This window comes from Gorilla gorilla, chromosome 11, assembly GCF_029281585.2.
Source record: "Gorilla gorilla gorilla isolate KB3781 chromosome 11, NHGRI_mGorGor1-v2.1_pri, whole genome shotgun sequence".
Classification (NCBI taxonomy): Eukaryota; Metazoa; Chordata; class Mammalia; order Primates; family Hominidae; genus Gorilla; species Gorilla gorilla.
In genome coordinates, this window is record NC_073235.2 from 125,200,051 (window position 1) to 125,217,034 (window position 16,984).

Genomic DNA, 16,984 nt, shown 5'->3' on the forward strand with positions numbered 1-16,984 from the left:
TGCAAGAAAATATTTAGTGTTTACTTGTAAAAGAGAGTTAGGCTCTCAACTCAGAGGATTACAGATGGATTTTTCACCTACATGAATGTCTGGCAGAACACTTAAGAGTCATGTTAGACACAAAAACTGGTTTTCATAGAGTGGCACTGTCCTGTGCATTGAAAGGCATGTTGCATCCCTGGCCTCCTCCCTCTAAATGCCAATAGTGACTGCAATCACTGCACTGACCAGAATGTCCCCCAGGAGAGCATCCATCCCTGCTGAGGACCAGGGGCTGAGCCCTTCTCAACTTCAAAACCACTTCCACATGCCTGATCACCTCTGAGTCCATATTCCATCCATTTCTTTCTCCTCTCTTCCATATGGAATTTCTCCCTGTTATTCTTTGTACATTCATCAACCCATTCAGCATTCTTTCATTAAAAAAAAAAAAAGAAACCACATTCTTCAAATCTCTCTTCTGCCCTACTGCTGACTTACATCATACTGCATCTGTTACCTGGATTTTGCAATATTATCTTAACTGATGTCCTTCCTTCAAGTCCTGATGTCCTCATCCCCACTCTACTCTTGGTATCAAAGGGTGCCATCAGACATGCAGATCAGGTCAGGCCAGGCCTCTGCCCAGGATCTCCCAATAGGCTAAAGATCCATTCTACAACATGCTGCCTCATCACCAGGTTCTCCCCAAACATCTGCTTCTCACATTTCAGAAAAATGTTGAACCACTTTTTTTTTTCTTTTTTTGGGATGGAGTCTCGCTCTGTCGCTCAGGCTGGAGCATAGTGGCATGATCTTGGCTCATTGCAACCTCCGCCTCCCGGGTTCAAGCGATTCTGCTGCCTCAGCCTCCTGAGTAGCTGGGACTACAGGCGCCCGCCACCACACCCAGCTAATTTTTGTATTTTTAGTAGAGACGGGGTTTCACCATATTGGTCAGGCTGGTCTCAAACTACCGACCTCAGATGATCCACCTGCCTTGGCCTCCCAAAGTGCTGGGATTACAGGCGTGAGCCACCGTGCCCAGCCTGAACATATTTAACAGCTTTATCAAGGTATAATTCACGTACTATACAATTCACCCATTTAAAGCATGTAATTCAATAATTTTTAGTGTAGTCACAGGGTTCACACATGTTTAAAATATACAAGTTGAGGGCTGAGCGTGGTGGCTCATGCCTATATTCCCAGCACTTTGGGAGGCCAAGGCAGGCGGATCACCTGAGGTCAGGAGTTCAAGGCCAGCCTGGCCAGCCTGGCCAACATGGTGAAACCCCATCTCTACTAAAAATACAAAAAGTATCCAGGTGTGGTAGCGCGTGACTGTAGTCCCAGCTATTTGGGAGGCTGAGGCACAAGAATTGCTTGAACCTGGGAGGTGGAGGTTGCAGTGAGCCAGGATTATGCCACTGCACTCTAGCCCAGGCAACAGAGCGAGACTCTGTCTCAAAAAAATAAAAATATATACAAGTTGACACATTTTAAGATAGGTAACTATCCCTGAAACCATTACCACAATCAAGATGATATTTATCACCCCCTAAAGTTTTCTTATGCCTATTTGTAATTTCTTTTCCCCTCCCTAGCAACCACTTACTTGCTTTCTGTCATTATAAAGTAGTTTACATTTCCAAGAATTTTACGTAAACAAATCATGTAGTATGTACTGTTTACTTTGTCATTTGTCTTGGTCTGGCTTCTCTTCATTCAGCATAATTATTTTGAGATTCATCCACGTTGTAAGCATATGTCAATAGTTTATTCATTTTTGTTGCTGAGTAGTATTCAGTTGTGTGATTATACCACAATTTGTGTACTTACCTGTTAATGGTAAATTGGGTTGTTTCCAGTTTGGGGCTATTATAAAAAAGAGCTGTTATGAACATTCATATATGAGTATTTGGTCATATTGCTTTTGTTTCTCCTGGGCAAATACCTAAGAGTGGGATGGCTGGATCATATGATAAGTATATGTTAAGAAACTTATCATATAAGTGTACAGGTAGACTTTTTAAGAAACTACCAAACTATTTTCCAAAGTGGTGGTACCATTTTTGTTTCCTCCAGAGGCATATGAGAGGTTCAGGTGCTCCATGTCCTCACCAACACTTGATGTGTCAGTCTTGTGAATTTTGGGGAACACACTTAGACCATAGCAGTAGGTCCCCAATAAATATTTGTTTAAGAAAAATATAAATGCTGACTATTACAGTAATTTATATTGGTCACTTTCTACGTGCCAGGCACTGTACTAAGTGTTTTGCATACATTTTCTCATTGAATTCTCCTAACAAATCTAGGAGATGAGCACTATTTTATTTTCATTTAGGAAATGAGAAACTTAGCCCTTCTAGTGGATGTGTAGCGGTGTGCCTCGCAGTTTAAAGTCCAGTGGTCCTAACCTCCTAGGAGCTCCCACTACCTATTATCCAGCATCACTTCCCCAAGCCTTTGCTCTGGCTGTTCTTGCAACCTGGATGCTTCTTTACCCATCCCTTAGTTAAGCCATCTTCCTTTTGATACAGACAGGAGACAGGGAAATACTGGGTAGAAGAGGGTGGTCCCCTGGCAAAGGCCCCACCCTCCAGCCTGGAAACCCACTGCCCTAAATAGGAACAGGCATTCCTGTTTTCTCACCCCCCTATCCTGTACCCATATAAACCCCAAATCCCAGACTCCACAGGCAGACAAACAGAAGAGCAGAAGAGCAGCAGAATGGCACAGCCGAGAAGGGGAGGAGAGGAAGAACATCTGAACATCGAGAGGAGTTCCGCTGGGGACAGTCGTAGAGGAGATCAGCTGCTGGATAACCAAACTCCAGGGGAAGATCATTTTCCCACCGCATCCCCCTTCCAACTCCCCATCCATTCCACAGAGAGCCACCTTCACCACTCAATAAAACCCCTGTATTCACCATCCTTCAAGGCCCTGTGACCTGATCCTTCCTGGACACTGGACAAGAACCCGGGTACCAAGATGGAACTGAGCTGGTTAACACTTAAGCTGTCTGTGATGGCAGAGCTAAAAGAGCACTGTAGCATGCCCACTGGGGCTTTGAGAGTTGCAGACACACATCCCTAGACTCCTAACGTGGGGCCAGAGCCCCAGAAGCATTTGCCCAGGCTCCCTGCACCCTGCCCGTCTGTGTGCTTCCCCTCCTATAAGGGGTTTGAGCAGCAGCTGCAGCCAAACAGATGAGCCACACCCCTGTCGCACATCCTGTGAGGGGGGTCAGGGAACTCTCCTATTTCACTTTAACCAGCCCCAGGTTCTCTGGCCATCCAGGTTGAACCAGAGTTTTCTGTATATATACATATACTCATAGAATTCTGTGGATTGTTTTTCAAAGCCGTTTCACATTATCCTCTGAAATCTTCTTATTGTGTTACCATTTTCCCTACTCAAGGATGGGGACCTAATACAAGGCTTGGCTCATCATAGCATCATTGTCACAAATGGCAATGCCAGAAACAGGATACAACCTTCTGAGAGTGATACTTTTCCTCTGCAACTTGAAAAATGTAGCTCTAACTATTTTCTCCTGTTTAAAGAGAGCTGTGATCACAGTCATTGTTATTTGAAAATTATTAATGAGACATAATATGCAGCTGTAGTATTTTTAAATAAAATGAATGATTTTCCTAATTCCACAAAACATTCTTCAAACATAGAAGGTGAAATATAAATGAAGACAAAGGAACTCATGAACCTCAAAGAAATTTAACTTTATCTGAAGGAGAGTCACCCAATCATTATTTTTATGATTTTAAGGTTTCCTGTTTCTGAGGATTTTAAGTATTTTTTTACCCTTATCCTCTCTGTTAGGGTGTGAGGATTTTAAGTATTTTTGAGGGAACTAGCATTAGTAGTTATGCCTATGATATTTTGTTTATGTTGGTGGGTGAGGAAGAAGTAGGACTGAGAAGTATATTTCAAGCAGCTTCTGAGAAATTCCCAGTAGTCGGTAATACCTGCCAGTTTTTCAACTCCCCAGACAATGGTCAGTTAGATGTGGTTTTTACAGGTTCACAGTAGGGAGGCAGAAACATAAAAAGAGTGAGCTGATTTCCAGGAGAGTAGTTCCTGGTGGTTAAGTGGATGGTAAAGAAGTTAAGTTTCAAAGTCCGATTCGAAATTGCGGCTATGGAATTCAGAGTAATTGTCGCTGAGGCTTTATAGCCTGTGGATTTGGCCTGCTGTGCACAGGGAGCGGTTCTTGGTTTTTAGCCCAGAGCAAAGTGGCAGTGAAGCACAAACACATATGCAACACCGTCTCAGGGGGTTACTGGGTTTGCTGGAATTGTGCACGGAATTAACCGGCAACTCAAGGAGTTAAAAGAAAGCACAAGAATGTGGAAACTCCTACAGCAATCCAGCTGACTAATCAAAATTATTTTGAAATAGTTCTTCATAGTGGGCCAGCTGACTAACCAAAATTATTTTGAAATAGTTCTTCATAGCGGGTTTTGTTCCAAGCAAGGTAATGCCATCCATCACGAGCTAAATAAAACCCTGGTAAGGTCAACACAGACCTGGTAAGATATGTTTTGTGATTAAAGCCCACAACAAAGTGATTTGTACAAGAGGACTATATAGTGCGGTGCTTCTTAAATTCCCCTGTGCACATGAATCACCTGGCAATCTTGTGAAAACAGAGATTCTAATTTAGTAGGTCTAAGGAGAATCCTGAGATGACTACATGTTAAAGCAGCTCCTGGGTGAGGCTGGTACAGCCAGTTCTCAGACAGTGCTTTAAGTTGCAAAGGCAGGTACTTAAGTAAATATGTTGCTCTTGCATATTAGATTATGAAGTTGTCCTGTAAATTTCTTTGACAAAGTAAATTAGTCTATTGTTAATAATCCTATTCACCCCTTCACAAAGTAAACAAGTCTGTTGTTAATAATCCTATTCACTTTTAGAGGGTATGGACATCCAATTCTTTTTTAAAAAAATCAACTTTCATTTTAGATATGGGGGATGTATGCGCAGGTTTGTCCCAGAGGTATAGTGCACCCAGGTAGTGAGCATAATAAACAATAGTTTTTCAACCTACTCCCTCCCCGTCTAGTGGTCCACGGTGTCTGTTGTTCCCGTGTTTATGTCCTTGTGCGCTCAATGTTTAGCTCATAGTTAGGAGTGAGAACATGCGGTATTCGGTTTTCTGTTCCTGAATTAATTTGCTTAGTATTTTGACCTCCAGCTCCATCCATGTTGTTACAAGGACATGATTTTGTTCTTTTTTATGGCTGTGTAGTATTCCATAGTGTACCTGTACCACATTTTCTTTATCCAGTCCACTATTGATGGGCACCTAGGTGGATTCCATGTCTTTGCTATTGTGAATACTGCTGCAATGAACAGATGAGCATATGTGTCTTTTTGGTATAATGATCTATTTTCCTTTGGGTATATACTCAGTAATGGGATTACTGGGTCGAACAGTAGCTCTGATTCTAAGTTCTTTGAGAAATCTCCAAACTGCTTTCCACAGTGGCTGAACTAATTTACATTCCCACCAGCAGTGTATAAGCATTTCCTTTTCCCCACAGCCTCACCAGCATCTTTTGTTTTTTGACTTTTTAATAATAGCGATTCTGACTGGTGTGAGGTGATATCTCATTGTGGTTTTTGATTTGTATTTCTCTGATGATTTGTGATGCTGAGCATTTTTTCATATCTTTTTTCAGTAGATATGAACACTGGTATGTCTTCTTTTGAGAACATGTTCATGTACATCAAATTCTGATTTCTATCTTCTGCTTTGAAAAAAAGGAGGGAGAATATGTCTTCGTTAATGACCTCATGGAAAAATCATTTTTAAAAACTCCATATTAGGCCAGGCATGGCAGCTCATGTCTGTAATCCCAGCACTTTGGGAGGCCGAGGCTGGCAGATCTTCTGAGGTCATGAGTTCAAGACCAGCTTGATCAACATGGTGAAACCCTGTCTCTACAAAAATATAAAAATCAGCCAGGTGTGGTGGCAGATGTCTGTAATCCCAGCTAGTCAGGAGTCTGATGCAAGAGAATTGCTTGAACCTGGGAGGCAGAGGTTGCAGTGTGCCGGGTGCAGTGTGCATTCCAGCCTGGCTGACAGAGTGAGACTCTGAAAAAAAAAAAAAAAAAAAAAAAAAAACCCTCCATATCGAGCCCTTTTTTTTGAGACAGGGTCTTGCTCTGTTTCCCAGGCTGCAGTGCAGTGGCTCCAATCTGGACTTTGCTCTCTGCAGCCTTGACTTCCTGGGCTCAAGCAATCCTCCCACCTCAGCCTCTCAAGTAGCTGGTACCACAGGCGTACACCATCACACCTGACAAATTTTAAAATTTTTTGTAGAGACAGGGTCTCACCATCTTGCGCAGGCTTGCCTTGAATTCCTGGGCTCAAGCCCTCCTCCCGCCTTGGCCTCCCAAAGTGTTGGGATTATAGGCATTAGCCACTGCACCCAACCTGAGTCTTTATTTAAAGACTGAAAATACCCATGCCATTTATTTGACTGATGCTCCTGATTACTAAAGAAGTTACAGTAAATCCAGTATGTTGCCTTCATACAACGGTGGCATTCAAAAAGTATCTTACTAGCTGTTCGAGTAAGAACAGTCACTTTTGTGGTTAAAATTTGAAAACAAGTGCTGCCTGGTTTGAGTATTAGGTTATCTTTAGTGCAGGACCATCCTGGTTTGGAGGTAGCATCGTGTGGTAGTTTAAGCACAGACTTTGAAGTCAGACTTTCTAGATTCTAATCCCAGTTCTGCCACTTGCTGACTATGTGCCTGTAGATGAGTGTGCAATGGTTTACTCATCTGTAAAATTGGTCTGCATTCTCCAGGTGTTACTAGATTGAGTAAAAATCTGCAAAGCTCCTAGAACAGTGTCCAACACATATATAAGCTACGTAAGTGTTTGTTAAATACAAGATTAAAATAAATAATATATGCATTAATGTCATATCTTAGTTGCTCAGTGGTCCTATGGAATCCAGAAAGTCTGTTTTCTTTTTACCAACTAAAATATCCTACAAGACTTTGCCAACAAGTAGCTGGTCAGAGAGAAAGGAGCCTTCAATCAACAACCTGAGAACCCCAAAATATATCCATGACACTTGGAAATGCATTCATTTTCCTTATTTGATTAGACTTACCTCGGTCCTTTGGTTTTGCAGTTGGTGATGTATATTGGCCAAGTGGCCAAGGATATCTTGAAGTGGCCCCGTCCCTCCTCCCCTCCAGTTGTGAAACTGGAAAAGAGACTGATTGCTGAATATGGAATGCCGTCCACCCACGCCATGGCGGCCACTGCCATTGCCTTCACCCTCCTTATCTCTACTATGGACAGACACCAGGTAAGGTGGCCTGGTTCTTCTTCCTACCCACCTACTGAGGCAGCAAATAGAGGCTGCACTTCTGAATTTTCTCTTAAAGCTGCTTTGAGGGACCTTAAGGTTTATGAAATAAAGATTAAGAGAAACTGAAACCTATTAAACAGATGACAATTGCATCATAAATAAAGTGACTATATAATTTAGCATTTAAATCAGGTTATGCCTGTGTGTGAACATCAGCACCATATTAATAATGACACCAGGACAACTAGCATAATATGGGCCATCCCAGGAGACCAGCATGTATTATCACCCTGGGCTGCCTGATGAGACAGTGCTTGAATTAGTGCTGTCATCCTCTGTTTGCAAGAGGAGTTTATGTCCTAGTAAATGATTCTCCAGGGCTGAGATGATTCCACCAAATCCCTCTGCCAGACTGCTCAGGGCCTGGGGCAGCAAAGAGTCTGTGCCTCAAATTAGCCTCTAAGGATGTCTCTGCCCTGGTTAAGGCTCAGCCACTAGAAATGATGGCTCAAAGTTTTCTAGAACAGTCTAAATGGCAGAGGATTAATAAATGTTGAAAATAGAAGAATTTTACTTAATATCTGCTTAAATGCCAATTATAGTAAGACTTAAACAGTTATATTATTACAGCAATGGAAGTTATTTTTCTCCTATTTGAGACCTATGGAGCTAATCTTATGTTTAATTGTATAAGTGTTATCTTTTACCCATTGGAAGTTTTACTTGTTTGTTTATTTGTTTGTTTGATTTTAAGACAGGGTCTCTGTTGCTGGGGCTGGAGTGCAGTGGCGCCATCACCGCCCACTGTAGTCTTGACTTTCTGGGCTCAAGCGATCGTTCCATCTCATCTTCCCAAGTAGCTGAGACCACAGCTATGCACCACTACGCCCAGATAATTAAAAAAAATTTTTTTCTAGTGAAGGGGTCTTGCTGTGTTGCCCAGGCTGGTCTTGAACTCCTGGCCTCAAGCAATCTGCCTGCCTGGGCCTCCCAAAGCACTGGGATTACAGGCATGAGCCACTGCACCCAGCCCCACTGGAAGTTTTAGATTCCATTAAATCTAGCAGTCTTGTAGAAAAATAGCAGTATTGTTTAGCCCTGTCCCTTTATCCCAGAAGCCCAGGGATGTTCCATATTCCAGGTTATGCAGAAGCAGGAAGTCAAGCCTCATGTAGCTGGAAAGACCAGGACTAGTGTGGGGTCCCACCTCTACCGCTGTAGCCTTCTACCTGGTCATCTGGGTTTAGACCTCTGTTACATAAGAAAGGGACAGTTACAAGGAATATATTTGACTAGATATCATCTTTTGTCATAAGTTACTTAAACTTCATGCCGGGGTCAAACAATGTCTGAGCTCCTGGCACTGTCTGAATTAACTTAGTGCAGGCTGCTGAGCCAGGTTGTACCCAATGTCAGCTGCCCTAGAAGGACGTAGTGGGCCAAGCACCAGCTCCCATTGGGTTGATCTTGGTGCCCAGAGAAGTCTGTGAACATGCTAATGTACCTTAAGCGAAAAGCAGCAAGTGGAGGCTCGCAGCAGGAAAACCACCACCATCACCACGGACACATCCATTGCAGAGCCGCCCAGTCCTCCTTAAAAAATTCTCCTCAACTTACACGATGTAGCAGTTTTCATAAGGTTGGAGTCATGTTGTGAATTTCTTTCCTATTTGATTTTTAATAGTGAATGTATTTAGCTAGCTGTTTGCTCATAAACAGCTCTAAATATTGGTTTATTTATATATTATATTTATTGGTTTATTTATATACATATTTATTTTTATATATTATATATTGATTTATGTGTGTTGAGTACCCCAAAAACTATTGAAGTAAAATTTTAAAAATGTGTGTTGAGGCTACTGCCCACACTCTAATTTCCAAATGTATTAACTCATTAATTCTGAACACTTTTAAATTAAAATCTGAGACTTAGTTAATGATAAACCTTAAGAACAGACATGACAACCAGCTGTTATGGTACTCATGTGTTACAAGGGGAAGAACACACTGGGCTTGGACTCCGAAGGCATGGCCTTCGGTTCTGACTCTCACTTACCAGCTGTGTGACCTCAGGCAGATCATTTCACCTCTCTGAACCCCAAGCTCCTGTTGTGAGGGTCAAATGGGAGCAGTGAGGGGAAAGTGCCTTTGTGATAAAGTTTATTAATAACGTCATTTATTATCGTGGTTAAGAGCTTCCTCATTTGTAAAATGGGGCTAATAACAGAGCCTACTTCATAGGGCTATGTGAAGACTAAAGGAGATAGTATAAAGTGCTTTGCCTAATACAGACAGTGCCCTATTGTCTTTGATCTTCTTACTACAGTATACCACAGACACTAGTGCTTGAAGCAGGTGGATTTATGCCTATGTCTAGCTTATAAGCAGAGTATCTGTGTGTTCCTTATATGATTCAGCATTAGCCAGATTCCTCTAGCCGCTAGTATTACTCAGCAGCAAATGTTGAGAGTCAGTAGAATCTGCTCAAGTGCTTTTGATATCTGGACGCAAATATGCCGATTCTGACTTTAGGCCCATTGCCCCTCCTTCTACAGAGGAGGAGAAGTTGCTTGTTGGGATTTTCAGATTATAGCCCTGGCTATCTATCTACCTTGCTTCTTGGTCAAATTGTTTGTTTCTTATCGTTCTAATTTAAGAATAGGTAGAAATCAAAGTTATTCATTTCACTAAAACTGCCAGCACTGTAGTTGTGGTCATGAGTCTTAAAGCCAAGTCCTACTACGTCTCACGTGCATGCTTATATGTTGTGAAACTTCCTCCCAGAACTGTATACCTAGGTATCTTCCCCTTCTCTTTCTTCTGTCTCCCCGTTTAAAAAAAAGTTTTAAGTTAATCAGATTGCTGGTCTGGGGAATGCAAGATATGGACTAGCAATTCTTGCATTAATGAATCCTGTTCCCACCTATGACATCAAATCATATATGTCTGAGTGTGATCTAATTCCCTTGTTTTTTCTCCTTCCCCCACAGTATCCATTTGTGTTGGGACTGGTGATGGCCGTGGTGTTTTCCACCTTGGTGTGTCTCAGCAGGCTCTACACTGGGATGCATACGGTCCTGGTAAGGCTTTGTGGTCAGGTCTTGTGGTGATTGTTTGAATGATATTGTGGTCACTGTGTCAATATGTTTCTCATACTACTTATTTATAAAATTATTTGCATATGTAATTATATTTTTCATCATGCCAATGCATTAAGTAATTATGTTCGGGTGCATGTATGATAATAGTAATGAAACATTAAGGTAATATCAATGAGGCTGAGCTACACTGAACCCTCAAGATGTTGAAAATGGGCTAGAACAGCGTTGGAGACTCCGGTCATTTATATTCACATCAGTTTACTGACGATGCAGCAAGCAGTTCAGGAAAAGCCCCCAGGCTCACAGGCACGAGTGAGTAGATGCAGTTCCCCACTTAGGTCCTCACAGACAGGGGCCTGAAATCAGGGGTCTCCAGTGCCCTTGCAAGGTAAGGGTCCCACCAGGTCAGAGGAGCCCGGTATCACGGCTTTGCTTCCTTCCATACTGTTTTAGGCTGGAGGCAGTGGTGGGAACACAGAGTCCCATCTGCATGTAAAGGTCCATCCACGCTTTTACCATATTAGAAATATTTTCCAGGGCCACCATGATTGGCACACTTAAAATTCCTTGAGAATTCAATTTCCCAGTGTGTCCACGGCTGCCTTGAAGTTCCAGAGCATAAGGCGCCAGCCTTATTTATCATCGTAATAGGTACAAGAAAGATTTCTTTAAAAAGAAATGGGCCCTTGCTCATTGTGTGTTTATCTCAATTCTGAAGCTCAAAAGTTAAGTTAGCAAAAAAACCTGGGAGGGAAAGGCCTACACCCGACACGGGCCTTCTTGCTTCTCTCCCTGGTCCCTTGTGTGGGTTTTTTATGGGAAATGTGGGAGAGAGGGGGCAGAAGGGCAGAAGCTGCAGAGTGAACAGATTGGGGAGATCATTTGTCAAAATGAACAGAGGCTGAAGTAACTCAGAGAAGGGGGTTTACGGCTTCCCAAGGGTCTATCAGAGAGCAACATTACGCTTTCCTCTTAAAATGCAAAGGAAGGTGCTGATAGCAATTGACTCGAGGCCAGGCCTCGGAAGAGGCAGGCAAGTCTCCAAGTTAAAGAGTGCTAAAAATCTCAGGACTCGAGATAAATCATTTGAATGCAGTTTTTTAAAAAATCAAAATTCATGCTACAAAACCCCATGATGAGCTAGATAGTCAAATTTTAAGTGAAGACAAGATTTGACCCTGTATTTGCATGCTGTGCCTCAGCTGCTTCACCTCAGCCTGGCCCTGACCTGGGTGCTGCCTGGGTGAAGGCGGGCCTCAGATCTTGGAAATAAGAAAGGAGCAATGAAGGGCCAGTCCTGTAATTTTACCTCCCAAGGCACATCCTTGCTGTCCCCATCCCACGTCACACCACACTGGTGGCTCCTGAGATGGAGGGAAGGAGGGGAGGAGGGCGTTCTCAATTTGCTACACTGCCGCTTCATGTTACAAAGAGGTTCTCTCCAAATATGTTCATAGACTCCAATATGGAATGAAGAACTCTTGGGTTCTCTGGCATCTCTTTTTATCTGGGGCTACTGTTTAATTTCTGTAGGCTTTAATAAAATATGATCTTGGTAATGATAGACTGGATAAAGAAAATGTAGTACATATACATCATGGAATACTATGCAGCCATGAAAAGGAATGAGATCATGTCCTTTGACATGGATGAAGCTGGAAGCCATCATCCTCAGCAAACTAACACCACATGTTCTCACTCATAAATGGGAGTTGAACAATGAAAACACATGGACACAGGGAGGGGAACAACACACACCATGGCCTGTTGGGAGGTTGGGGGTGAGGGGAGGGAACTTAGAGGATGGTCAATAGGTGCAGCAAACCACCATGGCACACGTATACCTGTGTAACAAACCTGCATGTTCTACACATGTATCTCAGACCTTAAAGTAAAATTTAAAAAAGAATGATCTTGAGAACTCGGGTTAAAGTTAAAATGAAAGTAAGCACGAGCATGTAGAGCTACAGAGGTGAGTAAAGAGTACACAAAACCCACCTCAATAGAAACACAGCTACAGCTTTTTCTTTTTAAAGTGAGTTGTGGGGACAGTAAGCAGATATTTAGGGGAAGATAGATGAGGCCTCTCATCCAGATGCAAGGAATATTATATGCTTTTTTTAGACATAATGCAATTGCACACTTACTAGACAACAGAATAGTGTAAACATTTTTATATGCACTGAGAAACAACAAAAAAAAATTGTGTGACTTGCTTGATTGTGATATTCCCTTGATGGTGGCGATAGTTTGGAACTGAACCCGCTGTGACTCTGAGTTAGGCCTGGATGTCACACTATGTTCATCCATTCATCTGTCAGTGAACACTTGGGCTCACCTTTAGGCTATTGTGAGTAAGGCTTCTCTGAACATGGGGTTTCAAATATCTTCAGAGAGATTTTTTTAGAAGCTTCCCATGGGGTTTGAATATGCGGCTATGGTTGAGAGCCATTATAAAAGACATTCCCTAGAGATTGTGAGGGGCCCAGGGAAGGGGCACCACCTCCTTTTGGGAGCATTTGTCCCAGAAGAAGCTGGAGCAAGAGGCCACAGCCACCATTGTCCCCAACCCCATCTGTTCTGTCAGGACCCAGGGCTTCTTTCATGCTCATAATTTTATTTCATAAAGATCTTAGACCCTGACTCAGGCTTAGGCCCAGGTACCAGTCAGGCTACAGGACCAGAGAATGGCCTAGGGTGCAATGATGAGTAATTTTTAGTAGAAGGGAACAGTTGGTTTTAATGGTAGGATAAGGTAGAATTATGGATTAGTTGTCTTTATTCAGCAGCAACTTAATCAGCTCCTACAGGCCCCTGGACTTGGAACGAGATTTGGGAGCTCTTGTGGTAGAGAAACCTACGCCCCCCTCAGGTGTCCAAGTCTACTGAAGGAGACAGATGTCTACACTGCTGATTACCTGACATGATGGTATAGTTAGGATGGAATAACTGGATTGAGCCAACTATGATAGCGTGCCCCTTCCCTGGGCCCCTCACAATCTCTAGGGAATGTCCTTTATAATGGTTCTCAACCATAGCTGCATATTCAATCCCCATGGGAAGCTTCTAAAAAAATCTCTCTGAAGATATTTGAAACCCCATGTTCAGAGAAGCCTTACTCACAATAGCCTAAAGGTGAGCCCAAGTGTTCACTGACAGATGAATGGATGAACACAGTGTGACATCCAGGCCTAACTCAGAGTCACAGCGGGTTCAGTTCCAAACCATCACCATCAAGTGACTATCACAATCAAGCAAGTCACACAATTTTTTTGTTGTTGTTTCTCAGTGCATATAAAAATGTTTACACTATTCTGTTGTCTAGTAAGTGTGCAATTACATTATGTCTAAAAAAAAGCAATGTACATATAATATCTTAATTTAGAAATAATTTACTGCTAAAAAATGCTAACAATTATCTGGGCCTTCTGTGAGTCATAATGTTTTTGCTGGTGGAGGGTCTGGCTCAGTGTTGATGGCTGCTGACTGCATAGGGTGGTCATTGCTGAAGGGTGGAGTGGCTGTGGCAAGTTTTGTTTTTGTTTTTGAGACATCTCAGTCTGTCACCTGGGCTGGAGTGCAGTGGTGAGATCTTGGCTCACTGCAATGTCTGCCTTCTAGATTCAAGCAATTCTCATACCTCGGCCTCCCGAGTAACTGGGACTACAGGCATGCACCACCACATCTGGCTAATTTTTGTATTTTTAGTAGAGACGGTGTCTCACTATGTTGCCCAGGCTTGTCTCAAATTCTTGGGCTCAAGCAATCATACCACCTCAGCCTCCCAAAGTGCTGGGATTACAGGCATGAGCCAGCGTGTCCTGTTTCTTAAAATAGACAACAATGAAGTTTGCCGCATCAATTGACTCTTCCTTTTAGGAAAGATTCCTTTGTAGAATGCCAATGCTGTTTTTTTCCTTATTTTTCTCCCCTTTACACATGCCAAACCATGTGATGATATTTGATACAAAGCCTTTTACCTGGAGGAGAACTTTCAGAATTAGAGTCAATCCTCTCAAACCCTGCAATTGCTTTATCCACTACGTTTATGTAATATTCTGTCCTTTCTTGTCATTTTAACAATGTTCACAGCATCTTCACCTGGAGTAGATTCCATCTGAAAAGATTACTTTCTTTGTTTATCCATAAAAAGCAAATCTTCATCCATTCAAGTTTTATCATGAGATTGCAGCAATTCAGTCACATCTTCAGGCTCCACATCTAATTCTAGTTCTCTTGCTATTTTATTTATTTTTTTAATTTTTCGAGACAGAGTCTCACTCTGTCACCCAGGCTGGAGTGCAATGGCATGATGTCTACTCACTGCAACCTCCGTCTCCCAGGTTCAAGCCATTCTTCTGCCTCAGCCTCCCAAGTAGCTGGGACTACAGGCATGCGCTGCCACACCCAGCTAATTTTTGTATTTTTAGTAGAGGTGGGGTTTCACCATGTTGGCCAGGCTGGTCTTGAACCCCTAACATGAAGTGATCCATCCACCTTGGTCTCCCAAAGTGCTGGGATTACAGGCATGAGCCACTGCACCCGGCCTCTTGCTATTTTAATCATATCTGCTGTTACTTCCTCCATTGAAGTCGTAACCCCCTCAAAGTTATCCATAAGGGCTGGAATCAATATCTCCCAAACTCCTGTTAATGTTGATAGCTTGACCTCCTCCCATGAACATGAATCACAAATGTTCTTAATGGCATCTAGAATGGTGAATCCTCTCCAGAAGATTTTCAATTTACTTTGTCCAGATCTATCAGAGGAATCACTACCTATGGTAGCTATAGCCTTACAAAATGTGTTTCTTAAAAAGTAAGACTTGAAAGTAGCAATGACTCCTTGATCCCTGGGCTGTGGAATGGATGTTGTGTTTAGCAGGCATGAAAACAACATAAATCTTATACATCTTGTACATCTCCATCTTAGGTGACCAGGTGTATGGTCCATGAGCAATAATATTTTGAAAGGAATATTTTGCTCTGAGCAGTAGGTCAAAACAATGGGCTTAAAATATTCAGTAAATTATTCTGCAAACAGACGTGCTGTCACGCAGACTTTGTTATTTCATTTCTAGAGCACAGGCAGAGTAGATTTAGCATAATTCTTAAGGGCCCTAGAATTTTCAGAATGGTAAATGGCCATTGGTTTCAACTTAAAGTCACCAGCTGCATTAGCCCCTAACAAGAGCATTAGCCTGTCCTTTGAAGTGTTGAAGCCAGACATTGACTTCTGTCTAGCTGTGAAAGTCCTAGATGGCATCTTCTTCCAATGTCAGGCTGTTTTATCTACATTAAAACGCTGTTGTGTAACGTAGCCACCTTCATCAATGACCTTAGCTAGATTTTCTGGATAACTAGCTATAGCTTCTCTATCAGAACTTGCTGCTTTACCTTGCACATTTGTGTTTTGAACACGGCTTCTTTCCTTAAACCTCATGAACCAAATTCTGCTAGTGTCAGACTTTTTTTCTGCAGCTTCCTCACCTCTCAATCATCATAGAGCTAAAGAGAGTTAGGGTTTTGCTCTGGATTAGACTTTGGCTTAAGGGAATGTTGTGACTGGTTTGATCTTCTAACCAGGCCACTCAAACTTTCTCTATAATAAGGCTGTTTAATTTTCTTATAATTCATGTATTCATTGGAGTAGCACTTTTAATTGCCTTCAAGAACTTTTCCATTCTCAATATGGCTGTTTGGTACAAGAGGCTTAGCTTTTGGCCTATCTCAGTTTTTGAAATGCCTTCCTCACTAAGCTTAATCATTTCTAGCTTTTGATTTTAAGTAAGAGATGACAGCCAGGTGCAGTGGCTCACCTGGAATCCCAGTGCTTTGAGAGTCTGAGGAGAGAGGTTTGCTCGAGCCCAGGAGTTGGAGGCTATAGTGAGGTATGCTTGTACAACTGCACTCCAGCCTGGGTGACAGAATGAGATCCAGCCTCCAAAATAAATAAATAAAGTGAGAGACATGTGACTCTTCTTTCACTTGAACACTGAGAGGCTATTAGGGTTATTAATGGGCCTAATTTCATATTGTTGTGTCTCAGAGCATAGGGAGGTGAGAAGAAAGCAAGAGAACACAGAGACATAAAATGAGCTCAGACTGTTGGGAAAGTGGCACTGATAGACTTGCTGGATACAGTATTACCACAAAACTTCAATTTGTAAAAAACACAGTATCTGCAAAGTGCAATCAAGGGAAGCAGAGTAAAATGAGGTGTGCCTGTCCACATACGATGGAGTATTAGCCTTAAAAGGGTGGGGAATTCTGACACCTGCTACAACATGGATGAGCCTTGAAGACATTATGTTAAGTGAGACAAGCCAGTCAGAAAAGGAAATCTTATATGATTCCACTTACATCAGGTACCTAGAGTAATCAAATTCATAGACACCAAAATTAGAATGGTAGTTGCCAGCGGCTGTCGGGGAGACAGGGAGGAATGAGAAGTTCTTATTTATTGTGTATAGAGTTTCAGTTTTGTAAGATGAAAGACATTTTGGAATTGGATGATGATGGTAGTTACACAACAACA

General features: G+C 42.2%; 1 protein-coding gene across 1 annotated transcript in view; it reads left to right on the forward strand.

The window, feature by feature from the left end:
- The window catches only part of SGPP2 (sphingosine-1-phosphate phosphatase 2), a 136,311-nt gene that overhangs the window by 90,669 nt on the left and 28,658 nt on the right, over positions 1 to 16,984 (forward strand). The window contains exons 3-4 of the mRNA XM_004033273.5: positions 7,161 to 7,340; positions 10,337 to 10,426. Coding sequence (XP_004033321.2) covers positions 7,161 to 7,340; positions 10,337 to 10,426 — 270 coding nt within the window. The remainder of the gene's footprint in view (positions 1 to 7,160; positions 7,341 to 10,336; positions 10,427 to 16,984) is intronic.